Raw genomic sequence first — 27767 nt, 5'->3', positions numbered from 1 at the left:
AACGGGAGGCAGTGCCCTCCCTAAGAGTGGGTCCTCGCCTATGTCCTCCATGCGGTGGGAACCAGAGGACATGATGGAAGAGCCACCATCTGGGGCTCAGCGGACCTGGACTCCAGCTCTGTCACTCACCAACGCCTCCATCAAGTGACAGCTGAGCCTACGCGGTCTTACCCACTTAAAGGGGGCGGGACTAATGCGCACTTGTTAGCGGACCTAAGATCGTGGAAAGAAATGAAACCGTGGACGTAAAAGCACTTCCGGAGACAGTGTTAGGAATAGGTCTTGGTGGCCCCGAGGCCGCGTTACCACAGATCGCATCTGGGAGGGGACCCTGGAAGGTGACTCAAAGAGCAGCGCTGCTGAACCATGCCGTGCTGTGCGGAGGGGGAAGCATCCAACCGCCAGCTCTGTGACTCCCCTAGAAGAGTCCATAACTTTGGAAGACACATCATCTTTTCATTCTGTACTAGCAACATACGAATGTGATCTATGTTTCCGGGTCTCGGAGACACCCTGACCATTTGCTGTCCTGCCCGTGCTCCCTTCCTCCTTAGCACCGTGACTGGGTCCAGCCAGGCCCCTCCTGCAACACTCCGCCTGATCCCTTCACTGAAGCCAGAAGCTACTAGATGCAAGCAGAAACCTTATCTTCCACCTGCCACAGAAGCCCTGAACTTCTAACCCGTAAGACCCAGTTTCAAAAAAAAAAAAAAAAAAAAAAAAGACCCAGTTTCAAACACATTGTCTAAAAGGCACATTTTCAAAATTTCCATCTTCGGTTGCCATTCCAACTCTATTTTAGTTTCAAGCATTTGTTTGTGATCCCAATTCTCTCAAGCCTTCAGAAAGCTGAGACTCCTAGAGCTGGTAGGTGGCAGAGCTGGGAATGGAATCCCGTCTCCCTGATGCCAGAACCAGGGTGGTGAGGCGCACTCCTGCTGGGGTGCCAAGGACCTTGAGGGAGGAGTAGGATGAAAGGTGAAAGGATGCAGGGATGGAGAGAGTAGAGGAGAACAAGGCAGGGGGAAGGATGTGAGGGAGCACGCTGGGTCTGAGGGGCTCCTCTGGGGAAGGGATATGGCTCTCCTGCTAGACGAGGGTCTTGGGTGCCATGAGAAGTCCATCTTCTAGCTGGTTCTGAGACAACAAAGCAGATGTCTGTGAAATCCCAGGTTTGTGTCCTCACTGAGGCTTGATTTTACTTTCAAGTAAGATGCTTTCCCCTGCCTTTCCATGCACCCCATTCATGTGTGCTTATCTCTCCTGCAGATGCTCATGCCCTGCCACTGTCTTCCACACCCACATCTCCAGATCTGGTCACCATGGTCTCTCAATGGGCTCTTGGGAGGCTCCTGCACAGAGCAAGGCATGAGTGGTCTTCAGTTGCATGTGCAGACCCAGAGCAGAGCCCAGCACCTCACCTTTGGGCCCGTCTCTTGCAGATTATTGGGACCATTCCTCTGATGCCGAATCCAGGGCCATCAAGCCAAGCGGCGAGTGGCACTCAGGGCCTTCAAGTGCAGCCCATCACCCCCCAGCTCCTGACCAACGCCCAGGGCCAGATCATTGCCACGGTCATCGGGAACCAGATTCTCCCAGTGATCAACACCCAGGGCATCACACTCTCACCCATCAAGCCCGGCCAGCAGGTAATGGCCCCAGGTAGCCGTGGCTACCTGGACCCCCCTCCTTACCGCTCATCTTCTGTTTGGTCTCAATCAATGAAGAGTAATTTTTAAATCACAAAATATTCCAACCTGAATCCTAACATATCAAAAATTTCAAAAGGCAAGTAGTTCTTTTTTCATTCTTAGAGAATACGGGTAAGAACTATGTCTCTAATCCAAAAATATGAGTATATTAAGTTATAAACAAATAATAGCCTACAATTCAATAGGGATGTGTCCTTACTTTGACACTGATGATACTTAATTTTCAGACAATTTTAAAAGGGTTCAAGAAGAAACTAAGACCATTTATGCCTTAACTGTAAATGAGAAAAAAAATTACTCCATTGCACAATAAAGCAGGGAATATCCCGTAAGAGGGCAGGTGTGTACAAAGTTTAATATCATCACAGAGTGGGAGTAGCCAACTTTGTCTGAAGAATTTTGAGTTCTCACAGATAAAATGGTTTGGGGACTGAGTCTTGATGGATGAAGATGGAGCAATGATGGGATCACAGTATGCCAGGCCACGGGAATAGCAGGTGCAAAGCCAGGGGAATATGAAGGAGGATGGAGTGTTGTGAAACAGAAGAAAGGCTCATGTGATTGGAGTGCAGGGGGAGGCTGAGGACAGTCATGGAAAGGGCTCTATAATCAAGCTGGAAAGGATGGACTTCGTCTTTGTGTGATCTTGAATGAATCATGCATCATCTCTATGCCCGTGTCCTCATCTGTAAAATGGGGATAACCAGTACCTGACTCAGAGTGGTTGTGAGGATTCAATGAGTCAATCTATATGAAGTGGTTAGTGCCTGGCACACAGTAAGCCCTTACATAGGCATGATGATGGTGATACCGTCTACTCTGCAGCCTTGGGAATCTGTGAGAGGTATTCCGAGGGAGGAATGACATGCTCAGCTTCATTTTTCAAGAAAACAACTCTAACTCGGGGAGCAGATGGAGGCTGAGCTGAAGTGGTGAAACATCTATTGTAAACAAACCATTTAGGAGACTATAGCAAAACACAAAGAGGAATTTATGAAAGCATGCGCTGGATAACTGAAACAAAGGGTCTGGAATTGTAGTAGCATCCAGGACAGGATCTGAGAGTCAACAAGTGCATATGGTGTAGCTGAGAACAAATCCAACATCCAGAAAAAATCAGCAGGAGCGAGAAAAGGAAGGAAGATGAAGGAGTCACTTGGGGAAACATTAGCTTTTAAGGAATGGAAGAGGAAGGGAGAGACGGAAGAAGTGGCCGGTTCAGGAGGAGAGGAATCCAGAGGGTCACAATCTAGCATCCAAGAGTTTTTTAAAAGTAGGAAGTGGACACAGTGTCAAATGCTACAGAGATGAAATCGGGTAAAGCAATGGAGAAACATCAATTCCTTTCTTTCTTTGTTGTAACTCTTTAAAGTCTGGAGCTGCTCTGTTTGAAACATTTTGAAACCAGCAGCTGGGTGAGTCAAGAAGCAAAAGTTGGAAGGGCTAAGACCCAGATTTGCAGCTAGAGGGTGCACTAACAGGAAAGGTGGTGGGAGGAGAAGACAAATATTAACAGTGAGTACGTGACTGAGTAGATGGCCTCACGGGTTGTTGGAAAACTATAATGTAAAGCATCTAGCAAGGAAGTAAAATACGAAGGAAAGAGGAAGAAGAAAGCACTGCTCAGTTCTTCATCATTCGTCTGTAACAAAGTAGAAGTGTCTTCCCAGAGATCTCAGCCATTTGGCTTCTGATCCAACCATGCATACAGCCCACTCTTGGTGGCACCCAAAGACTATGCTTGCAAAATCCAATCGCTTGTTCAATAAATATTTTTAAAAATCTGTTTAGTATATATATTTATTGACCACCTGCTATTTGTCAGGCACTGTACATGGCAGCCAGGCTGGTAGACATGACAGATACCATGAGCCCTTCCTTCATGGAGTTCACGGTCTAGCGAGGAAGATGGACATTCATCAAAGACTTGCACAAATATGTACCTGAGATCTGTAGTAAATGTCATGAGGGAGCAGTGAGGGGATCTATGAGTGGGTCAAGCAAGGATACCTCTTCCACTGAGGGGTGAACACTAGGAAAAACCAGGTCAGATCTGAACACACTTACCAGAGATGGAGACTCTGGTCTTATGCCCTTTGGTTCTCCCTCCAAATCTAAACCACTGCCTGGAGAGCCAAGGCTCCCAGCACCCCTCTTCTTCCTCAGCTTAATCATACCCAGTGGCTCACTCCCTGCCAGATATATCACTGAGGACTTCCCTCCCCTCTCCTCACCCCTATCTCTCAGCTAGATTATTTCTTTTACTATTTACAAGATGCCATTGGACTCTCTGCGTTCTAAATGGTTCCCTAAATAAGGCAAGAGCCTCTATCTTTTATTGGCTTTTTAAGACCTATTTCTATCTGTTCAAACTTATGCTAAAATTATCTCTAGGGGGAAAAATGAGATCAGCCTCTTTTCATTCAATCTGCTAAAAACTATTTCTGTCAGCAAAGCCAAGTTGTAAATTGCCACAAAGGTGATAAATTAATTAGAAATCATCAACATTTAATACAAAACAGCTCTCATTCTCGCCTTGGATTTCAGAGGAGGGCGTGTAGGTGAGAGACAATTCCAGTTACATAAAATTACAGCTCTAGATTTGAGGTAGGATGGTTTTAATCCAGGAGAAGGACCTAGCCAAGAAATGGCAAAAAAAAAAAAAAAAAAGGCAGATATGGTGCCATTCCTCCACTCTTTGTCCAAATTAAACATCATTGATCCATTTCCGCCACTCTGGGAACACCTGGTCCTCTGCTGCTCTGACGACCATGACTGTCTTCTTCACAGTAGAACTGGAGAGCTAGCAACTGGTAAGAAACAGCCAGCCCCTTGGGGGTGTGCCTTGCAAGTCCACTTCGTGTCAGTTATGACCAGCATCCCAGAGAGCAGGACTGTCCTGGACGGTGTACGTGTGTGCTGAGAGGACACATGAACACAGCTGGAGAAGAGTGGCATACGAACCTTCCTGAATGTCCAAGTCACAGCAAGTGCCCCCGGGCCTGTCCTTCTTGTTCCAGCCATGTGCACATGGTCTATTCTAGTCCCGAAAGATCAAGGGAACGAATGGGGAACCTGGTTAGAAATACCAGGAAACCGGGGGCGCCTGGGTGGCTCAGTCATTAAGCGTCTGCCTTCGGCTCAGGTCATGATTCCAGGTCCTGGGATCGAGCCCCGCATCGGGCTCCCTGCTCCGCGGGAAGCCTGCTTCTCCCTCTCCCACTCCCCCTGCTTGTACTCCCTCTCTTGCTGTGTCTCTCTCTGTCAAATAAATAAATAAAATCTTTTTTTTAAAAAAAAAAGAAATATCAGGAAACGGTGGAAAGAAATGAATGGCTATTGCTATTTCTTGGCACCAGCTCTGAAACACCTTGAAACACCCCGGAACATATAGTAGAGTTAACAAGTTGGGTGAATTGACAGGAGATGCGCAAGTCTGAGTCCTGGATATAAAAGCTGGGATCCTGAGATCATAAAATGCCCAAGAGTCCAAAAGTAAAAAGCCCAGAGCTGGAGGTATAAGGATAGTAGTCTTCAATTTTTTTCTTTAAATATTACCCTTTACATTGAAGAAATATAATACAGACAACCACTAAAAAATAAAGGATTTCTATCATACAGTAGAGAAGTTTCTCAATTTATTTTTTCATGTGATTTATGACAAATGCCTGATCTCACAAGAGCATAGTTCCAACAGTAAAATACATCATAAATTACAGGAGCAGAAAGTTCCCTAACTCACACTCAGAAGGGAGTTCACTTTCATGGAGTGAAGTACCTTGGACCAGATTACCCGGGGTGACTTGTTTTAATTTAATGAAAACAATTACATCTTTAACTTCATTTTTACATCTGCCTAGCATTAATTAAAGGAATCTGAATAAAATCTAAGAGTGGACCCTCAACTACTCTTGATGATGATTTATTCCAATGATAAAAGATTGAGAACCTGCGAAGTTATCATCTGGAATGCAAGCAATATATTTTTAAAATACATATCAAGACTCAATGGCACTAGATCTAGCCTTCACAGTATCACATCAGAGATTCTTGGTAAGCAATGCAAGAGAATAAAAGTCAGAAAAAGACTAGATTAAAAAAAAAAGAAACAGAGAAAGATAGAAGTATCTTTCTGGGCATGAAAAAAAAAAGCTACCTAATACAAAAATATTTGGTGGATTTTGAAAGTAAGCTTCTGTTCCCTCCATGAGACTCTGCAGCTACTGTGGATTATGGAGAATTCCTCACCAAAGTGAGAGGGCCTCACATCCCCTAGTTTGCCCTTACAACCCCGTGACCGTGAATTAATGATTTCTCCGTAGCAGCATAGACATCATTTTTGTGTATATTTTTTCTCCCTTTGACTAAATTCCAACAAAAGCTAGCGGGAGTTTGTAGCACCATTAAGAGGGTGGAGACACTTGAAAGGGAAAGTGTTGCAATTTGTAAAATCAAAGCAGTGAAATTTTTCAGAAACTAAAGGCTGTAGCTCTAATCCTTGAAGACTGCCCTCTATGAAGGCACGCAACTTCTCTTCAAAGAGTAATCTTGGCCTTTATAGGAAACCAAAGGAAGGTAGTTCATTTAAATCGGCTCCTCAAAATGCCATCTGATTATCCAAATCCATTCATTTGTTTTTCAAGTAAATACAAAATGTACTCCCTTACCTGTTTTTGAAAATCAACTGCCTTTCCCAGCCCCTGCCTGCCTATCACAGTGGTTCCCCATCTCTTTCTTAGAGCCACCCACAATGAGACATAAATGAGGCATTTCCACCCACAAGGGATCTGAAATAGCATAGGAGTTTTCCTAGATGGATGCAACGTGTATCAGCAACTCCAACACAAAATAGCCCTTTGACCTTGCAGCCAGCCGCACAACTGGGCATCTCGCCCTTCTGGTCTCCCCTTGTCCCTCCCTGCCGAGCCCGGCCGACAGTGCCCTGGCCTGGAATGCCTTTCCCACCGTCTCTGTCTGGCAAACTGGCCACCGTCCCTCTGTCCAGGATCCCTCCTTCTAGAAGCTTCCCTATAAGCTCCCTCCTCTCTGCTTTCCCCCCTGCTCCATTCCTTTTCATCACCTGGGCTGTCACTGGGTATCTACACCCAAAAGACAGGGAGCTGGCCGACTCAGCCTGGTTCAGGACCCCGCCCACGGTGGGGGCTCAGTCAATGGTGTTCGGTTGAATCACTGCCCAGTTACGGGCACCAGCATCCCAGAGCCGTGCTTCCAGAGCAGCCCAGCCCAGGCCTTCCTGTGCCTTTCCAATTCTGTGCCTTCTGTCAGTTTGCAGTATGTTCCCAAGTTAGGGCCCGCAGCTTGAGAAGGGCTCCCACACAGATGCCTTCTCTGTTCATCTCATTTGTGAATGTTAACCCGTTCCTCTCGCCCACCGCACTCTCCCACCTTACTTCCTCAACTGCATGTAATCCCTGGTTTTCTGCCCTGCTCTGTCCCATCATTCTGTGTTCCCAGCGCTTTTTAGGACTGCCACTGGCCTTGCCTGCCCGTGTGCGGCGTCTTCCCTAATCCTGCCCCCACGCTGCTTCTCCTCACTTCCCCCCAGCCTCGAGTGCCTGGTGTGACTGCACTCTTTCTTGAGCCCACTGGCATTTCTGCTTCCAGGGCTTCATTCCCCTGCAGACAGGAAGTGTCTGAGGGAGTCTTACAGCTGGGGCTCTTCTTCCTGCCCGGGTTAAAGAGCCATTTCCCAGTCATGGAGAGAACTAGAAGGAAAATCCAGGGAGTCGGGGAGCCTGGGTGGCTCCGTCATTAAGCGTCTGCCTTCGGCTCAGGTCATGGTCCCAGGGTCCTGGGATTGAGCCCCGCATCAGGCTCCCTGCTCAGTGGGGAACCTGCTTCTCCCTCTCCCACTCCCCCTGCTTGTGTTCCCTCTCTCGCTGTGTCTCTCTCTGTCAAATAAATAAAATCTTTAAAAAAAAAAAAAAGAAAGAAAGAAAATCCAGAGAGTCTCCTGGACCCTGCCAAAAGGACAGCTCCCTCCTTGCTTTTTTCAAGCCTTACAAAAGATAATTCAAATCTCCACTAAATGTCATGTTTCAGGTCCTCAAAATTTTTCAAGCTAGCTTGTCCTGATATAAACCCTAAATCTTAGCAAATCTAAGATCTGGGCTCCTGTCCTACCCACAGTAGAACGAGCAGCTCAGTAACTCTCAGGCAGTCATTATATCCTCCTCATTCTTGAAGGTTCTTATTAAATCTGGGCTATGGCTTCTCTCATCTGGACATAATAAATCCTCTTCCTTTACCCTTTTTTGAAGAGAAGCTCCTTCAAAACCCTTGTGTGGGCCCCCAACCAACAGCATCACGTAGGAACTCGTTAGAAATGCAAATTTTTGAGCCCCATCCCAGATGCATCAGACCCCCCCGGGCAAGGGTGGGGGGTATGATCTGTGTTTTAACAGCCCTGACGAAAGCTAAATCTTGAGACCCACTGACTTCATTTCTCTTCGAGCTATTATAAGGTACACAGTAGGTACTCAGAAAAATGTCAGCCAGTGCAGGGACGGAGAATCACGATGTCCTCCTGTATGCTCTTGCTCCTGCTAGAACTCGTGCGGTCATGTTCACGTTCTCATTGCACCACCTGGGGATTCAGTCTGCAGTTCATTATGGCTCCCTGACATACTTGTAAAAGGCCAGACCTCCTCCATTTTGCCTTGGCATAATTGGAGAGTTTTTCCTTCCCCAAATTAATCTCTCTATATTTAATTCCATTTGAATTATACTGTTTATATGCATTCATTTTTCCAACTTGTCTAGCACATTCTGCATTTTATCCCACTTTCCAAGACACTTGTCACCTCCACTTATTTTTGTAGCAATTATGGATTCAATTGGAAGATGCTTTATTCCAGAAACTAAAACATTATTAAAGATATACTGTGTTACACATGGAAGTTATACAAGGAGCCAGGGCATAGAAAATCAAGAACGTCTGTAAAGCGTGCTTGTACTTGAATTTACTTTTGTTGAATATATTAAACACCCAGCAATTCCAACCAACACAAACAAACCAACGCAGCCAGTCTCTCACAGGCCACAGGAAGGGAGAAGATTTTCAGACCCTGAATCCTGTCCTTCCCTGTTTGTCATTTCCTGGAAGAGATGGACATTCCTCCCTCCTTCCCTGGGTAATGCAAAGCCCCAGGCTAACATGAACTGCCCCTTCCCTCTCTTGTTTTGTTGGCTCCATGCTCTCAGCCTGTATGAGTCTGCTTGGGGCTGACAGAGTGCCATAGATAGGGTGAAGTTTATTGTCTCACAGTTCTGGAAGCTAGAAGTCCAAGATCACTGTGTCAGGCAGGGATGCCTTCCCCTGAGGCCCCTCTCCTGGGTTTGCAGGTGGTCACCTCCTTCCTGTGTCCTCATGTGGTCTCCCCCCTCTACCAGTCTGTGTGCTCATCTCCAATTATAGTCCCATTCTGAGATACTGGAGGTTAGAACTTTATCATATGAATTTGGGGTGGGACACATTTCAGCCCATAACACAGCCTATTTACATCTGACTTACAGCTCAATAAAAGGCAAGAAAGTGATTCCCCGAACTTAGATGGAAACAAATTCCAGCTCCTTTAGGCAGTGCAGTGGGGGTATAGTGAATAAATAGAAAATATGATCATATAAACAGGATACTGAGAAAAGTAAATTTGAGGTATAACAAATAACTGGGGCTCATTACATTAAGCAAAGGACAATCTATAGGCGACTCCATCCAAGATGTGTCCCAGACGACACCAAAATCATAGTGCTCTGGCCATCTCTGACTACCATGTTTTCCTAAAAAATCTGACATTTTTAAATACTTCAGGACCTATAGAAAATAATCCTAAACTAGAAAAATACTTAAATTGTCATATTTAGTGAAACAGATGAGATATGTTCAAAATGATAGACCATGATCTACGCTTGCACTGATCAACTCTAGTGTGTAGCTCACCGTGACCAATTTGAACACATCTCATGTGTTCCCACACCATCCAGCTAGAGCTTCCTGCCGTCTTCCTGACTCATACCTGTCTCCAGGGGTAGACAGGAGTGGGGCAGTGGTGTGGCTGCTGGAAGGAGCGCTGGCTCCTGAGTCAGACTCCCCTGGCCTCAAAACTCAGTTATATCAGCTGTGTGACCCCAGATAAGCCATCTTAAGTCTGTTTCCTCTTCTGTAAGGACAACACCAATACCAACCAAGAGGGCTAATACCAAGATTTAAAAGTCTATGTAAAGACCCGTGGGAAGCATCTCATCAATGGTATCCATACAGTTGGCCTCTCAAGATCAAGCCAATGTAATAAAACATCTGCCTTCATAGAAGCTTCTAAGTCCCCCTTTCTCTCCAGGAAGGAAAAGGAAAGAAGCTTTTCGTTCAGGCTTCTCCTTATTCCCTAATACCCTGCACTATCTTTTGGTGAACTATGCCACTTTTTATGGCCAGTTATGTATGAGGCATTTACACACCTATTTCTTTTGCCAGTAATTACACAGTATAAGTAATACAGGATTTTCAGATTTAAGTCAGGGTCTGAAAAACAACAGAATTAAATCTAATTCTAATGTTGCTTATTTAAAGTCTTTGAAATTTCTATATTGAAACCCAAAGTTCTTTCATGAAGTAGCTTAAATCTCTGCTTTCCCTTTCTTTATTTGATACATATATATATTTTTAAATTTTATTATGTTATGTTAGTCACCACACATTACATCATTAGTTTTTGATGTAGTGTTCCACGATTCATTGTTTGCATGTAACACCCAGTGCTCCATTCAATACATGCCCTCTTTAATACCCATCACCAGGCTAACCCATCCTCCCACCGCCCTCCCTTCTAGAACCCTCAGTTTGTTTCTCAGAGTCCATAGTCTCTCATGGTTCGTCTCCCCCTCCGATTTCCCCCCCTTCATTTTTCCGATGATACATATATTTTTAAGCATATTTCTCATTAAACTAAGAACATCACAGATAAGGCTATTTTTTTTTTTTTTGTCATTTACCTGAAAGAATTATAGTGCTAGGGATGGGAAGTAAGAGAAGTATTACTCTAACATCCTCTTTTTCTGAGGGAAGAAGTGATAAAAGAGGGTCAGTCTCTGGGCTCATTTTGATATGTACAAAAGGCTATTCCATCTGGACTTACAAGTGATTCTAGAATTAACAGATACATGTCTATACATTCCCTACATTGGAATGAGACATACGGGCTCCAGTGAGGAAGCTACTGCTTATATAATCTCGATTCTTGACAAGTAAAAACTTTTCAGAATTTTTCTTGGTTATTCCATATTGTCTGGTTAAACTCTGGAGGGAAAGCAGAACCCCAATGTCCTAAAAAATGCGTATTTACTTTGGAAGAAATGTATCTTTCTTAGATACTTAGGTATCTTAGAGTCATCTCATTCTCTCACTGTGTGGACACAGGACAAGCTCTTAAAAGAACTATTTTACTTTCCTCTTGAATTTCTTTCTGCTGCATAGCTTAAGGCATAAGCCCTAGTTTGCTTTTTTGTGTCCTTAGTGAGACTGCAGCCCATTAATTTGTTTCTCTACTGAGTTGTATCTGAGGAAGAAAAATTTCAATTGATTATTGTCTTACCCAGTTCCTTGATGGTACTTTACCACACCCAGGGCCAATAAAATATTGATGGAATGGTAAAACGGAAGGCTATCTCATGATTCAGTGACTCAAAACTGTGAAAAGCTTTTGTCAAGTAACAATATTTAGAAGGACAACTCAATAAGTTAGAAGGGGTAGACTGACATGCAAATATCCATCACCTTTTATTAAGTAAATTAAAAATAGATTTAATCTTTAATATGTGTCCCTACAGAATAAAATTTACTGGATTCAATTGTTGATTATGTGCTCGGCAGATTGGCTAATTACTTTGGGGCAGATGCTTGATGCATATTAATTTGGGTTCCGTGTCAATTATCACTATCTTTTATTCACAATATAGCCTCCACTTAGCACAGTTTGGTAACTATAAGGATGTGCACTTGAAAGGTAACTTCAAGCAATTCTGAAGGGGGACAAAATGGCATCCCGGAAGGAGCCCTGAGCTATGAATCAGAGCCCAGATTCTAATGTGCTCCGAACCACATGATCTTGGGCCAGTCATTTACTCCTCATAATCATGCTAGGTGTATATCTGCTGCATAGGGATGTCATGTGAACCCGGGGGAGCAAAAGCTTTGCCACGAGGGACCAGAAGGAGAGAGAGCTCCTTAGGCATTTCCAAAGTAGCATTTTACTAACAGTTGTTTGCAGGTAAAATGTTAATTGATGGTTAAAACACATTAGGGAATTTAAAGGACTGACAAATCCCAAGCATTGGTAAGGACAGAGAGCAACTGGAATTTTCATACATTTCTTGTGGGAATATGAAATGCTACAGCCACAGTGGAAATCAGTCTGGTAGTTTCTTAAAAAAGTTCAACGTGCATTTATAGTAGGATGAAGGAATTCCACAATTCCACTCCCAGGTGTTTACAGAAGAGCAATGAAAGCACAGGTATACACAAGCACTTGTACGTAAGTGTTTATGACTGCTCTATTCATAATGGTCGCAGGCTGGAAAGAACCCAAGTGTCCATCAACAGATGAATGGATAAACAACCTGCAGCATAGATACCTATGTAAGCATAGAGATGTACGCTACAAATACATACTGTACGTACTACTCAGCAATAAAAAGGGATGATGCTGCTGACGCATGCAACAAAACGAATCTTAAAACCAGTATCCCAGCAGAAAAAGCCAGATAAAAGAAGAGCACATACTGTACGGTTCCATTTTTAGAATCGTGCCAAATGAGGCCATTGTGACAGAAGGTCCATTGTGGCTGTCTGGGTCTGGGCCTTGGGGGGAAATTGATTGCGAAGGGGATGAGGGAACTTTACAGAATGATGGGAAGGAAGATCCTATGTCTTGATGACGATGCTCGTTTCACAGATGTATCTATTTGACAAAACTCATCAAACTGCATGCTTGAAATGGGTGTATTTTATTATGTATAAATGATCTCTCGATAAAGTTGAATGAAAAAATGAACACACACACACACACAGGGAAGGCAGTGACAAATGTGAAGTTGACATGTCCCAGGCTGACCATCAGATCACGAGCAAGTGGTCAGAGATCAGGTCAGGCCGTGAACTTTGGTGGGAAAGCCCACCAAAGTTCAGGGCCTGACCTGATTCTACTCCCGGGCTGACTTCCTTTTATACAGACTCTGCTATACCTGTGTAAATGTGACAATAGCCACGAAAGCAGTTTGTAGACCAAGGAGGGCTATCTCCAATCATAAAGGGCGCAATGGCTAAGGCTGATCGTGCACCTGTCCAGGGTCTTGAGCTGCCCCCTTTGTGTCAGCTTCCGGGCATGGGGGGCGCAAGCACAGATTGAGAAGGATCCCTCCTGGGCCTCCAAGGGGACCTGGTACTTGCAATCACTTCCCTTTCCTCCAACCTTCCTCTCCTGTGCTGGGCTTCCCTCACCACCCAGAACAACAGGCCTTTGAGAACCTCTAAAGGAGTCATGAATAAATGGACATAAAGACAACCTTTCTCGAGGCACACTGAATTTTGAAAATTAGGTTAATTCTTGCTTCTGGCATGGTGATTAAGAGCTCGAGCCTCCAGGTCAGACTCCACGTGTCCAGACACCAGCCCCCCTACACCTACCGGATGAACCCACAAAACCCTTTTACTTCTCAGAGCTTCCACTACTTTGTCTGCAAAAGAGAGGTTAAAATAGCACCCACTTCACAGGCCGATATAAGAAATGAGCAAGGGCATCAAAGTCCTTAACACAGGGTGGCACGGAGTAAGAAAGCGACAACTGAAAGCTACAAATACTACTGGATATTTTTGTCCCGGCTGCCCCAGCTTCCCTCTCCGTTTCCTGTAGGACATCAGAGAACGTTCTTCCCCACTTTACAGTAATCCAGCCAGACTCTTTGATGGGGGGGCAAGGGGGGAGGGGAGAGCAGAAAGTTCCCAAACTCAATTCACACTCAGCCTAAATGGGAACTTTCCTAAAAATACCAGTTACAGAAGCCAAATTGGTCGGGCGCAGCCACACCCATGAGCTTGAGTTGCACACTCCGAGGTGACGGCAAGCGCTGTATTTTATCTGTACCTCTTGGGCCGCCGGTCACGTGCGCTGTAATTGCGTGAACAGGCAGAAAAGAGTCCAGCCACATGCTGTGCTCGAGAAAGGTAGAAAATTGGGTGCTCCCGCAAGCCAAGTAGGGAATTAATAATATATTTAGGATTACTAATAAAATGCCTGTCAAGCAAGCTGCAACATATTATATACTAAAAAAAAAAAAAAAAAAAAATCCCGCCAGTTGTGTATAGAGTTTGCATTGTTCCTGAGCAGTATAATGTTCTTGGAAATACAATGCTTCAACCCCAGATGAAACTTCTATCCCCTGGCATTTCCACCCTCCGATTTCTCACTCGTGTGTATTTTTTACATCCCCCTTCCATGTAGCTCCACCAAGCCTCGCAGACGTCAGTGGGTCAAGCAGCCTCCCAAAGCAGCCTTCTGCACCTGGCTCACAGCCAAGCATCCATGTCTCAAAGCCCCATCCGGCAGGCTTCCTCTTCTTCCTCCTCATCCTCCTCTTCTTCAGCTTTGAGCGTGGGCCAGTTAGTCAGCAGTAAGTATCCTTTCTGGCTCGGTGAAATCATGGTGGTCTTCTTGTTGCCTATCTGCAATGCCTTCCCTCCTCTCTCTCTCTCTCCCCTCCCTTTCTCTCTCCCCACCATCCCTCCGTCCTTCTTTCTCTCGTTCTTTCAACATCAAAGAGGAATTTCCCGGCCTTTCTAGGCCACTACCGGAATAAGGTCTCTGCCCAGGGCCAGATGGTTCCTTAGGGAAACAGGCCCCCGAAGCACGCCCCCTTCATGGGTGCGCGCAGGGGCGGGTCTCTATCTCAAGAGCTTTCTGCCATGCTGAGTCAGTCCTGCGGCTTTCAGGAGGGAGAAGCTGATCAGCTTGCAGGCCATAAGCCACAGAGCTCAGAACTGAAATCGCCAACAACAGGTACTCAGCCAGCAGGTCAAGCTGCTTTTCCGTGCGTTTGAAGTCCCCTGCCTTCTATTTGTAGGTGTCAGAGGAAATAAAAGAGACCGTGCCCGTGGGCGGGTGGGTGTGTGTGCACAATGAGCCGCCTCCAGGGGCACGTGGGGAAAGCTGCACGGGCTGGAACAGGATGGGAAATCTCTGAACCACCATTCATAAACTAAAATAAGCCTGCGGGTCTGCTTCCCTGAGTGGGCCACATATATATGTAACGTTTAGAAACGGTATGTGGCCCCACGTAAAGACAGCGTGTGTATCACATGCAAATCAGAACATGTGGAGATGAATGGGACAATGGTCTGATTTCAGGTTAGTCGTTCACCTTTGGGTGCAATTTTTACCCATAAATAAAATCACAGAATGCGCACTTCGATTATAATTCTCCAGGAACCGAAAATCCAGTAATTACAGGTTTAAAGGGCTAAAGCACTGCATAGATATCTGTGCCATAAAATAAAGACACATCTGAGTATCTGTGTTTGATCGAGTGTCATGAATAACTTGTTATAACAGGAACAGCAGGGATCCTCATGTATCATCTGTAATGAGAAGCAAAATGGAGCGTTGCCATGCCCTCCCCATGCAAGCAACCCCCCCCCCAAAAAAAGAATATATATGTGTATGCATACCTACATATAAGTTCAATTATATGGATTATTCAGGCAAGAAGGATTTGGAATGGAGAAGAGAATGAGGACTTATGGGAAGATATGAAAATGCCCAACTATCTCAACTAGCCTGGAGGCTCCTGACCCCAAAGATGGGTCAGCACCAAACAGAGTTTCAGGGTACATATTGGAGTTTGTCATCAACCAGTTATTATAGGTTGTTTAGATATACAACTCCTCTCGTTTGGGCTAGAAACTCTAGTTTTACTAGAATAAAATCATAAATAAAGTTAATTTAATTATAGCCAGATTTTCCCCAAGAAAGACACTCCTCATAGGGGTGTTAGGAAAGATTTCAACATCATTCCAATTCGATATTCTGCATAAGTTTCCACAAAATACTCTAGTTATAAATAGCAGCACAGTCATAAATTTAGGATAGGCTTTAAGCTTTGGTCCTATAAGAAAAGGAACTGAGATCAAATATCTTATAGAGAAGAAATAAGGTAAATACGAAATAAAGTACAAATCATCCCACAAATACAGTATTTTACACAATGTAACCAGTCCATGTTGGAGATGAATGAGTGGCTGAACACACAGACAGACGGATGGATGATACCGGGTTCCTTCTAGTCACTTGTCTCGAACTGGTCAGGAAAGGAGCAGCCTTTTTCAGAAATCCATCACAGAGCTACTTAATGGGACAGATGGAATTTCAACTGCACGGTTGCCAATGGGGCATCTAAGTTCCGGGTGTATAATGAGTGAACCATATTACATATCCTGATATGAAATATAAAGAATGGGGACAGAGACTCCTTTACCCATATGCACTTGAGGCAGGAAACTCCAAACTTATATGCAGAGCCTGAATGAGGAGCCTTCTCCAGCAGATATAGGGGAGGCGCAAGCAGTCCCCCTGGGGGTCAGACTTTATACAAACCCACTCCTGGGCTTAAAATTGTTACCGATTTTGAGCATGTTGTTTAATTGATTTCCTTCTGTCTCAAAACCCAACTACACAATGAATGATACACAGAGCATTTCTCTGATGCTGACTCTCCCAACCAATCTCTGTTTAAGACTTGATTTGTAAAGAAGGGTTTTCAGAGCACTTCAATACTGTGCCCATTTTAATACAGGAGGTCATAGAAATCCTCATTTGCAGATCTTGAAACTGACATCGGTCAGATCCTGAAAGTACTACCCATTTTGGCCGTCTTCTGTCAGAGGTACCACATCCCATCTTGGTTGAGAGGCTGTGACACTCTGTGTGACAAATCTAATGGGTGGCAGGACCAGGATGATAACCCAATGGGTCATACACAGGCTACACAGCACAGCAGCCTTCAAAAATCGGATGCTTACCCCTGAATTTTATCCAGTGACATTTGAATGACAGTATATGTCAAATCACCTAAATATTCCTCAAATAATTCTTTAAAAGCCTGCATAGGCCTTACAATTAAAGCACAGGGTTTTCCCTGAGCTAATATAAAGAGAAAAACTAAACATTGTGCATATATTGAAGTCATAGTCAAGCATGAAATATCCATTTAAAATTATTTTTGTCTGAGATGAAACTTCACCAAATCTGCAGATAGGATAATATGGGGAGACCAAACCCCTACTTCAGATGTAGTTGTGATACAGATGAAATTACAGGGGAACAAAAGTGTGGTTTCGTCAGCGGCTGTCAACTTAAAAATAAAAACACAGTGCCATGTATATGCCAAGCACAGGAATAGAAATTAAGAAAGCAAAAATAAGCAAGATGGGCTCCCTGCCCTGGGGGAAGTCATGAACTGGTAACAAAGAAACACAGTTACAATAAAGGGAAATGAACGCTATGATCAACACAAGAATAGGGACTATGGCAATACAGTTGATAGTTAACTTGGTTTTAGAGGTTGAGACAGAACAGAAAGACTTGCTAGAATAAATAATTCTTGAATTGAGTTGGATGGTTAATCAACAAATCCCTCCAAGAAACCAAGGCCAGGTCAACCTGGACTTGAACTTGTGGTCAAGACCTTGGTCAATGAACCCTCCCACATCCATGGTCACATATTGGCACCATAGGGCTGCGCAACTTGCCACCGTTCCAGAGAAAATGGAACCAAAAGTCACCCCAAATCTTCCCCACTCCAGACAAAAGAACACAGAGTTAATGCCTTAGCAATGATAACGGGATCTTCATGCGCAAGGAACACCACATCTGAGCTCAGTGTTACCAAATAAGCACACTCCTTACTCCCAAGAACATCTGCTGTAGGTACCTGTTCGCTGTTCCCACACAGCTTGCCCTGTGTTATACCTTGCTCGGTTGCCACAGTCATCAGAAGTAAATATAGTTTCTATAAGCAAGGGCTTTTGGAAAGTCTAACAGAGTCAAACAAGTGACTTGAGAAATGTCCCAAACTGGCTCAAGATTTACACAGTATTGTTTAAAAACAGGTAGCTTTTGGGGTTTTTAATTCTTTGCTGAGTTTGGTTTTGTTTTGTTTTTCAGTACACACTCTTTAAACCCCTGGCCAGTAAACTTGATTTTTTCAGACAGCAAAGGACCGCTGGCTATTACCAGAAAAAACAAGCCATAAAGTGAACATAAAGATGCATGGTGATAGCTTATGGTACCCCTGATTCCCATGATCACAACTCACACTGTTTTCCACAATGAAGTCACCATATTGCAAGTAAACTGTTCTCCCAAATTACATTGCACATTCTTAAGTGGTTTCTTATTTCTCAGAAATATTTGGTAAATATGCCTATTATTTGCTGTGAGAATAGCATAAAAAAGCAGATGGGTGTTTACATAAGACCGTTAATTCATACTTGGCAGCTTCTTTAAAGTTGCATGTTTTTCATAGAAAAATCCCACAAGCAGAGGTTGTAGAAGGATGATGTTGATGGATGGTGACGGTTCGACCCAGTTAGCAACCCCTTATACTGATGTCCATGTCAACTGGTGGAAGGAGCTAAATTTTAAAAAGTAAACAAAACAAAACATCTGTGCCGGTCCATCCTCAGCGCTCAGTTCGGTATGGACCCAGTGACCACACAACCAGATTCTGCAGAACAGGATTGTTTTCACCCAATTTGCATTTAGTTCCCATAAAAAATCTTTTATTTCTCAGCCCTTGCAGTCCAGATTTGGTTTGGGAGACGTCATGCTTATGAAATCCTGCCAATTTTCAATGCCAGTTGATTCTAAATCTCTGGGCCAGTTAATCTCTATATAGGTTGATCTTCTGGCTTCTCTAGCAAGGGTCAGATTTGGGGCAGATCCTGGCCATCCTTCTTGTGGCTTCCTGAACCTGTACTTAATATATTGGGCTGACTTCATCTGGAGCAAATTTCTCTGAAAGGTGTCACTTCCTGCTCAATGCAGAGAAATCCCAGACCGGGTTGCCCTCGTGCTGGATCGACCCAGTAGGGGATCTGAGAGATCCCTCTGAGGTCCCCGTCCCCATCAAGGTGGCCTCAGAATCCTCCTTGAAATTAACCCAACCTCCCTGAGCCAGGAGACTGGATAAGGGAAAACCAGACTGAGCTATCCCAGGATGGAATGTCAACCTCTGAGCCAGACTGAGAGCTGAAGTCACAACCCAGGGAAGAGGCTCCCATTTCGTTTCCCCTCCTCAGATAGAAAAGCATATATCCCTTAAGGAAGGGCTATTGTTCCAACAGTGGGAGGGGCGGAATCCTCAAGAGTTTAAGACAGAAACTTTAGGATCAAAAAAAAAAAAAGCATAAATTTTTTTTATCAATTCAAAAACACCTTACGGACACCACCTCATGAATTCTCCCAAAGTGTGAAAACAAGTCCCACATGCTGTAATCAGGGTGAAACTGATTTTTGTTCATGGGTGGGCCCCTTCTTTGCATGGGGCTGGGGGCCTTTGTAGTCTTGGGACTCATGGAGAAAACTGTAGTAAGACATTTTACCACCTGATTTTATGGGTAAAATATAAGGAAAACCAGGAAGCTCATCTCCAGCAGTTAACAAATTGTGCAAAGAAGGAGATACCGATTTCCCTTCCCTGGGCCTTTATCCAGCAGATCATCAACCTGTTTAAATTTCACAGAATTCCTATCTCATCAGCTCTCTAAGTAGAACGAGGGAAAAGACAAGAAGGGAAACGTGTGAGAAGAGGAAGAAGGAACTCAGCTTCCTGGTGTGACGAGTGTTTGTCTGGAGCCCCACGGAAGACCCTGGGCTCAGTGGGGCAGGGAGCCACCTCTCTGAGCTTTAGAGTGAAAGCTTCGACAGTCAGTCAGTGCAGGGAGTAAGAGTCCACAGCTTTCAGTTCAACTCTGGTTATTGTCAGTAATCTGGCACAAGCAAGATTTAGTTGCTAGTCTCGGGGAACCAGGAAGACGACATAAGCATTAAAGGCAGCAGGGGAAGGGAAGAAGTAAGATAGAACGGATTTACATAAAATTGCCACCCAAGTCAGAAACCTGCACAGGCCACAGGGCTGAAGCAGAACACAGTATTCTTCGAGATCAAAGACCCGCCCCACACGTGCTGCGTAACTCAGTTGATTCCTGTTGATCTAGAGATGGAGCTAATAGAAGGCAACAAATTTACTTCCCACAAGGGCTACTTAGCTTTGCTCAGAGAAAAACTCTCCCCCTAGCTCCAGACTATACTGGCAACCCCAGCCCGCTGACACCCAGGCATTTGCCACTTGCCATAAATGGTGGAGTTGGGGTTGGGGAAGGGTATGGGATGGGGTGCCTGCCCAGGGGTCCCCCCTCACAGTGCCTCTTTGGCTCATCACTCTTACACAGGTGGTACAGCAACTTTTCTGTGTAGTGGAACCTGGTGAATAAGGACGGTAAAGAGTGGAGAGAAGACAGCAGTTTGCAGAGGGGGCCATGCCTAGACTCGGGCAGGCCAGAAACATAGAGAAGGCCCCTGTCTGTGGGGTCAAGGGATCCCCTGCTTCAGAATCACCTGGGGCACTTGTTCAAAATGCATGTCCTGGGCCCCATCAGGTGACTTCTAGTCCTGCCAAAGGAAGAAAACACCATCCTAAAAGCCATATCGTTATAAGGAAAGTCTCCAGTTTCCAATTTTTCACCCTGGGTTTTGCATCTCCCCTGCCCAGCCTGGAAAGGCTCTCAGCCTTCTCTCCCGGCAGGAGGCCAGGCCTCCCCGTGTCCGTCTGTACCAAGTGGCCAGCTCTGTTCCAAACCAGAGCTTCTCGACTACTATTTTATCATCACCTCCTTCCTCCACAAGAAGCCCTTTTGTGCTTTTTTAAATCCCTGTTACCCTCCTTCCCCCGTGAAACGTTAATATCACAGATCTACTGCACATCTGTACTGTTTATGTGCCGCAGTCCTCTGCGGGGGGGCGGGGGGGCGGGGGGGAGGGGGGTCCAGAACCACCCCGTTGGGAATGCACACTCTGAACGCAGAGTCCCCAAAACAGGCTGAGCCAGGCAGCAGGTCTCAGGAGGGCTGCCGATGAGGAGCTGAACAGGCAGCCAGAACCAGTTCTAGCTGACTGATCGTTCCCAAGTAAGTGCCAACGGAGGCCTGGTGCAGCCAAACCTTCTAAACATTTCAAAAGAACCTAAAAAAAAAAAAAGGAAATGTTTTTCTTGAGAAACCTCCCAATGTTTAAATGTTGGCAATTCCAAAAACTTGTAAGCTCTAGGAAAGCTGAGTTGAATGTGCAAGCTGCTCATTTGCAACTTCTGCTCTAGGGATGTTTGAAGGAAGAAATGAGAGAAGAGGCTCCAGGCTGCCGTGTGTGTGGACGTGACTTCCCAGAATCCTTAGCAAACCCTTCAAGTTTCTTCCAGGCTGCTGCACGGGGGGTACTTAAGATCCAGAGGGCAGCCTCTCCCAAGGACAACCCAAACAAGTCTTTCTTTAACCAGGGTTGCCAGCCCTCTGGGGGGAATTTGGAGGGGGGGAAAAAGCAAGATTGTAATTAATCTTAATCAGTTTTGTAGTCACACTCTGCCCGTGCGCACGGACACAGATTCTCGATGTCCTACACTGAAATATCCTCCACTCCTAGCACAAGCTACCCAGTCCAGCCTGCTAAACAGCTTGCGGGCACCCCCACAGTGCTTTGCTCCTGCCTATGTGCACGCTGCTCCCACAGGCCAGATGTGGCCCCTCCATTCTGCGACAGCTGCCCATTGGGCAGGACCCACAGTCACCTCTCCCTTCTCTGTAAATTCTGCTGTGGGGGTTGGACACCGTTAGTTCTTCATTATGCTCAGCCTGGTATTTTTCAGGAATTGATTCTCATTCATAATATTGAGCCCCAAGCCCCTATAGACTGTAAACTCCATAAAGGCTGGAACTCCCCCCCACCCAGTTCTCTTGCTCCCCCTTAACACTCAGTAGGACGCCCAGGAGTCACTTAAGAAATACTCACAGGGTCCCAGTGGTTGTACCACTTTTCAATCTTTCCTTGACAAACTTACAACGAATGACATGCAAAAATTCTACAGGACATTTTTTAAGGTGAAGATAAAGAAGGTACCGTGCATAAGTGTATTGCAGATCCTACTGACAGAGTCCATTTCCCCCGTAATGAGAAGACCTGGACTGGAAGCTCCAAGCCCCCCACAGATACTAACATGTTTATTCAAAAGTCTTTGAACAATTGGCCCTTGAAATGCAAATGTTTATTTCTCTTCCGACAACAGGAGTTTCTGTAGCCCTGAGCCCGGAAGATGAATCTAGTCCACCAGAGTCCCTAGACAAGCACTTGAATTTACTGAAATTGATGGATTATTGTGCAGAAAGAGGAAGCGAAAAACTTTTCACCGAAGTCCGAGGAATGAGGTGGAGAACAATAGAGTCAGCTCGCAGGGAGAAGGGCTTCGCTCCAGGCAGGAGCGAGCAGCACTTTGAAATCTTCCCCTATCCCCAACCCATGCTGTCTCCAGCTTGGTTTATGCTTTCATTTATCATTTATCCGGGGATCAGTAGCGGGAAGGGGGGGGGGTCCTTCTCCAGCTGTTTTGTCATTTCCCTTGATAAGTCCTAAATTGACTGTGTTATCCGGGACCAAAGGAGCCTTCCTGCAGTAGGCATTTTTTATTATGTGCCCTTTTAGGGGACAAAGGCATCGTGTCAGTAAACTGCTATGGGCGGGGGCGGGGGGGGGCGGGGATACAGTATTATTCTCACAGCTTCATAAGCATGCTCTTCCGAGGGGCTAACAGGAACGTAAGAAATTAGACAACATTACCATCTGTTAGCCTGCCTGCCTCAGTGATCTGGTGAAGGACAAAACAAAATCCTCTTTTTCTCAAGGGCAATTTTTAGCCCTAAAGAACCCAATTAAGACATTTCAAATTGAAACCTTACCCTATTTATGTTTTTGCACAATATTTGAGCCTATCAATGGGCAAAATGGAGTCGCATCCCCTGGCTCACGCCTCCCTGCCCTGGTTGTGACGGGTTAAGCCCAGGGGAACACGCTCTTGTATCTTGGAAGTGGCCGTGTGAACTCCCTGTGGTTTTATCTGGGATAGAAACATCCCCAGGGGTGATTTGTGGAGGTGTAACGCCTTGAGGATGGGGCCCTGGGTGCCTCACTCGAGAGACAAAGAGAACATTCTACAATGTCAGTTTCCCCACCATCTGCTGTTAAAGAGAGCCACTTTCTTAGAAGCCGTAATAAACAGATATTGCTTGGGTGTGTGTTGACGTATTGATCCTATTTTTAAAAACATCTCCACAGATCCTCAAACGGCAGCGGGTGAGGTGGATGGGGTTAATCTGGAGGAGATCCGAGAATTTGCCAAAGCTTTTAAAATCCGGCGCCTGTCCCTTGGCCTGACCCAGACTCAGGTGGGACAGGCTCTCAGTGCTACAGAGGGCCCCGCGTACAGCCAGTCGGCCATCTGCAGGTAACCCGTGCCCACATGCTGTCACCTCTCCTGGCCGGCCTGGGCCTCGTTTGTCCTCATGGCTCAGCTTTTCTTCTTCGGGTGGGCAGAGCTGGAGGGGTAGAGTATGGGAACTAAGTTTGGGGGGGGTTGGGGGGGCTTATACGTTGGAATCGGTGACATGGACAGAAACGAAGGTGCTAAAGCAGATGCGGGGGCCTGGCTTGATAACTCCTGTCAACTCACAAAGAAGGCAGTGTCATTGGAAATCCCCCACCGTGGGCCAGAAGTTTCCTTCTGGACCCCTCCTCCTACGCAGCTGAGACCCCCCCCCCCCGCCCCTTCTCCTGTCTGCAGACAGGTATCCTGAGCAGAAGCCATAAAGCTGCCTGTCCCAACGGGTGTTAACACTCCCCCCATTTCGGCCCAGGGACGGCTATTGGGATTTTTCCAAGGAAATACACCTTAAAAAGAAAATTAACCATCTCGTGACCGCAAAGGAATGCTTTAACACTGCCTTCCCAGACACAACGCTAAAGGCCCTCCCCTTTTTTTTTTCCAAAGAAGCAGCTGCTTTACATGGCTCAGAAAGGGGTAGTGAGAATCTGGCTTACCCTGTCCCCACCCCTCCAAAAAAAAAAAACAAAACTAAAATACATAAATGACAGAATCCAGCCTTGGTTGTGTTCAAGTTGATCTGGGTCAAGCCGCCAGCAGCAGATCCTGTGCATGTGTGTATGTGTGTGTGTGTGTTCACTAATCCCATGTTTATGCATGAGGTAACAAAGGCACTTCTGTAAGAGCTTTTTCCTCTTGGGCAATGCCTTATGAGTCCTCCTCCATCAGGAAAAGCCAAGAAACCAACTCTAAACTCATTTAAGTGGATTTTGTTCTTGGTGATCCATGAAATGCTGTCTTTTTATCTGCTCTTTATACTTTTAATGTATTCCCCAAAGGACGGAAGTGTACTTTTCCTGCAGTTTAAGACTAAGGTTATAAATAACATCAGTATGGGGTAGTAGCTTGCAGCTCACATTTTGCTCAATGATTTTCCATAAAACCCATTGATTGTTGTTAAATACAAAAAGCACCATAGGATCCTCTCACTTCTATGGTCTCCCCTACTGTTTTTTCTTATAAGATACCTCCCTGTAGAAAATAACCTTTATTCAGTCTATACAAGGATACTACTGCTGGGAAATTTGTTTCAAGGCTTGTATATGTTATTCCCAACAACACCGACAGAACATCAACACTAACAAGCAGCATCAATGATATGAATACTGTTGCTCCCTGTTGGGAAACATTAATTTTGTTTCATCTTGACAGCCTTGTGATGAAGGCAGCCACAGGTTTTTTTAAGTTGTCCATTTGTTATTTTTGCTAATGTCCTCTCTGACTTATTTTTAGTCCTAAAATGTGATTTCCTTTTATTGGCTTAAGTGCCATCTGATGTTTTCACCAACACCCATAGAGTGTCTAAGGCATTCCCAATCAAATATGTAGATTTCTAAAGTCTCCCCCAGGGGAAGCCAAGAAAGCTATGGCTGAAATGGAGAGAGAGAGACCCTGGGAATTCACTGTATGCCAGAATGTGCCAGAAGCCTTGACTTTACAGCCTTTCTCTAGCTGCTAGGGTCTGGGTGAGCTAGTTTTAGGACCTAACGACCAAGAGAAAAAAAATGAAAGTCTTGAAAGAGATGGAGATCTGACGTTAGAACGATTCACGTTTATTGAAGGGGAGGGAAGGAATCTGCATTTGAGCCTGCACACCCAGGTGTCACTTATGAGCGATGGTGACTTCCAGGCACGGCTCCGACAAGTGCCTCCTTAACAGAGATGCAGAGAAGGAAACACCACCAACACGCTGACCATCCCTATTGCAAGCTTTGTCCGTCACACCGAGGCACTGTGAAGCCTGTTGTCACACTATCCAGAGTTTAAGCTCTGTAGCTTTTATGGTAAAATGTGGTAGGTAGCAAATTACCACCACAGTTAGAGCTTTGTGGCAAGCTCATTAAATGAAATTAGACGATTAGTTCATTTTCTATTGAAAGCGAAATGTACTTCTTCCCCCTTTGATCAGTAGTGGAAGTTGGGTTTTATAAAAAAATAAACAAATAACCCCTTGAACTCTACACGGAAGGCAATGCTATGGAAATCACATTAAAACTTGATACTGTTTGCACTGCTTATCGCAATATCTAAAATGCTGTGTCAAAGATAAGATTATGGCCCATAAAGGAAGCCTATCCTTTTGTGTCCTTCTGCAAGCGTCCTTACAAAGCATATTCTGGCGAGAGCAGGTTCATTTTAGCTCAATAAGATGCACTCTGCAGTCAGACGGTTGTCTTCCGATACACTGAACACTTAAAAAGAGTATATCCAAAGAGGAGATCTGTGTATCCGAAGTCATCATACCGGAGGGCCGTGAATTTGGATTTAGGATAAACAAACGAAGGAATAAAAGCAACTGGCACTTCTGTGTATTTCATTGAGCGTGAGGCTGAATTGGATACCAGGATGACCTCTTAAAACACTCCATGTAATTTTGTCCCGAGATGCTTCATATTTTTTAAAATCAGTGTAGCAAAGAATTGCTGATGGCGATTGATACATAGAAGACCTCATTTACAGAAAATAATATCATGGGAGTACTGTTTGCAGATATCACACATTAAACACAGCTTGATGCCCTGGTGCCAAAGTACCCCATTACGCTGGACAGCGTTTGAAAGGCATGAGGTAGCCTTCGCACATCCGGGGAGGGGGTTATTCGTAGCAATTACAAGGTGTCCAGCTGCTGAGTCCCCCCAGTAAAGTAGCAACAGGCCGTGTTTTACCTGGAAAGCCGGCAAGTTGTTAACTGACATATGGTGCAAATTGTTTGTTACCAGAGAGAGAGCAGGGGTGGGGGGGAGAGACAGACAGACGGAGAAAGAGAGAGGGAGGGAGGGATTAAAATGAGACACTAAACAGAGATGAAAAGAACCGCGACCCAGCGTCATCCCTGACTCGACTGGTAACTTACAACATTTTCATAATGGAGTCCATGGGAGGGGTTTCGGGAAAACCAAACGGAAGCCATACAACAGAGTCGTTTTAAATGAAAGAACGTGACAGCTGCTGTCTCCGACGCCCCTTGGGCGGGTCGTTTCTGTTTCCATCGTGGTGGCTTGCGGGTCCTGCCGTCTGCACCCTTCCCCACCCCCATCCGTGTGGCTGTGCGGGCTGCATGCGGGGCATGAACATGCATGGGGGCGGGGGGCGCTGGCTTGAGCGGGGGGGACGGCTGCCTTGCAGCTGGCTGCTCATCCGGAGTGAATTCGCTCTGCCAGGCGGTCAGGCAGGCAGGCAGGCAGGAGGCCCACCCTGGCAGAGGACTCAGTGTAAGACTGTTCTTTCTCAATTCTCCCCCCAGACACACCATCCTGAGAAGCCACTTTTTCCTACCACAGGAAGCCCAAGAGAACACTATAGCTAGCAGTCTGACAGCCAAACTGAACCCTGGCCTTTTGTATCCTGCCAGGTTTGAAAAGCTGGACATCACCCCTAAAAGTGCCCAGAAGATCAAGCCGGTGCTTGAGCGGTGGATGGCTGAGGCTGAGGCCCGCCATCGAGCAGGTATGCAGAACCTGACCGAGTTTATCGGGAGTGAGCCATCCAAAAAGCGCAAGCGGCGCACCTCCTTCACACCCCAGGCCCTTGAGATCCTCAATGCCCACTTTGAGAAGAACACACACCCCTCTGGGCAGGAAATGACCGAGATTGCCGAGAAGCTGAACTATGACCGGGAAGTAGTTAGAGTTTGGTTCTGCAATAAGAGGCAAGCCCTGAAGAACACAATTAAGCGCTTAAAACAGCACGAGCCGGCCACAGCAGTCCCCCTGGAGCCCTTGACAGACTCTCTGGAAGAAAACTCCTAAAGAGACACCCAGCCTGCAAGCAGAAGCAAAACCCACAGAAACTTAAACTCCGCCCTCGGACGCCACAAATCAGAATTCATGACAAGAAGAAGAAGAAGAAGAAAAAGACTACATTGAAAACAAAGTCAAAAGAGAGCCCCAGTCGTCACCCTTGTAAGTAAAGAGACTAAGAAAACTACCAAGTGGACAGAATGGTTTATACGTGTCCTTTGGTTTTCCAAAAATGAAAAAAAAAAAAAAACATTTTTGAAAATTTTTAAACAAGGCACACACCGCACCTGCAGGTGTGTGTGGTAGGATAGTCCCCTGGTCCGCCCGTCTCCCCGAAGCCAATTTTCTAATGGACTTAAAGCAAACCAAATAACCACATACTTTTTTCTGTATATTATGAAAATGTGAACACATTTTAAGGAAAAAGAAAAACAACTAAACCAAAAAAACAAACAAAAAAGGAAGAAAGAAAGAAAGAAAGAAAAAAATAATAAACCCAACAACAAAACAAAAAACTTGCATCTGTTCCAAGCGAATACAAGCCTGC

The 27767-nt window shown here is 45.3% G+C and overlaps 1 protein-coding gene across 1 annotated transcript in view; it reads left to right on the top strand.

Moving 5' to 3' along the window:
- Window positions 1-27259, top strand: part of POU6F2 (POU class 6 homeobox 2) — a 478714-nt gene extending 451455 nt beyond the window's left edge. Inside the window, exons 7-10 of the mRNA XM_035026528.1 lie at window positions 1443-1649; window positions 14225-14393; window positions 23156-23324; window positions 26725-27259. Coding sequence (XP_034882419.1) covers window positions 1443-1649; window positions 14225-14393; window positions 23156-23324; window positions 26725-27229 — 1050 coding nt within the window. The 3' untranslated portion in view covers window positions 27230-27259. The remainder of the gene's footprint in view (window positions 1-1442; window positions 1650-14224; window positions 14394-23155; window positions 23325-26724) is intronic.
- The last annotated feature ends 508 nt before the right edge of the window (window positions 27260-27767 follow it).

The sequence above is a fragment of the Mirounga leonina genome, unplaced genomic scaffold (assembly GCF_011800145.1).
Source record: "Mirounga leonina isolate KUSES-001 unplaced genomic scaffold, KU_Mleo_1.0 Mir_199, whole genome shotgun sequence".
Lineage (NCBI taxonomy): Eukaryota > Metazoa > Chordata > Mammalia > Carnivora > Phocidae > Mirounga > Mirounga leonina.
Note: the sequence above shows the minus strand (reverse complement) of the source record. Positions and strands in the feature narration are given on the sequence as shown.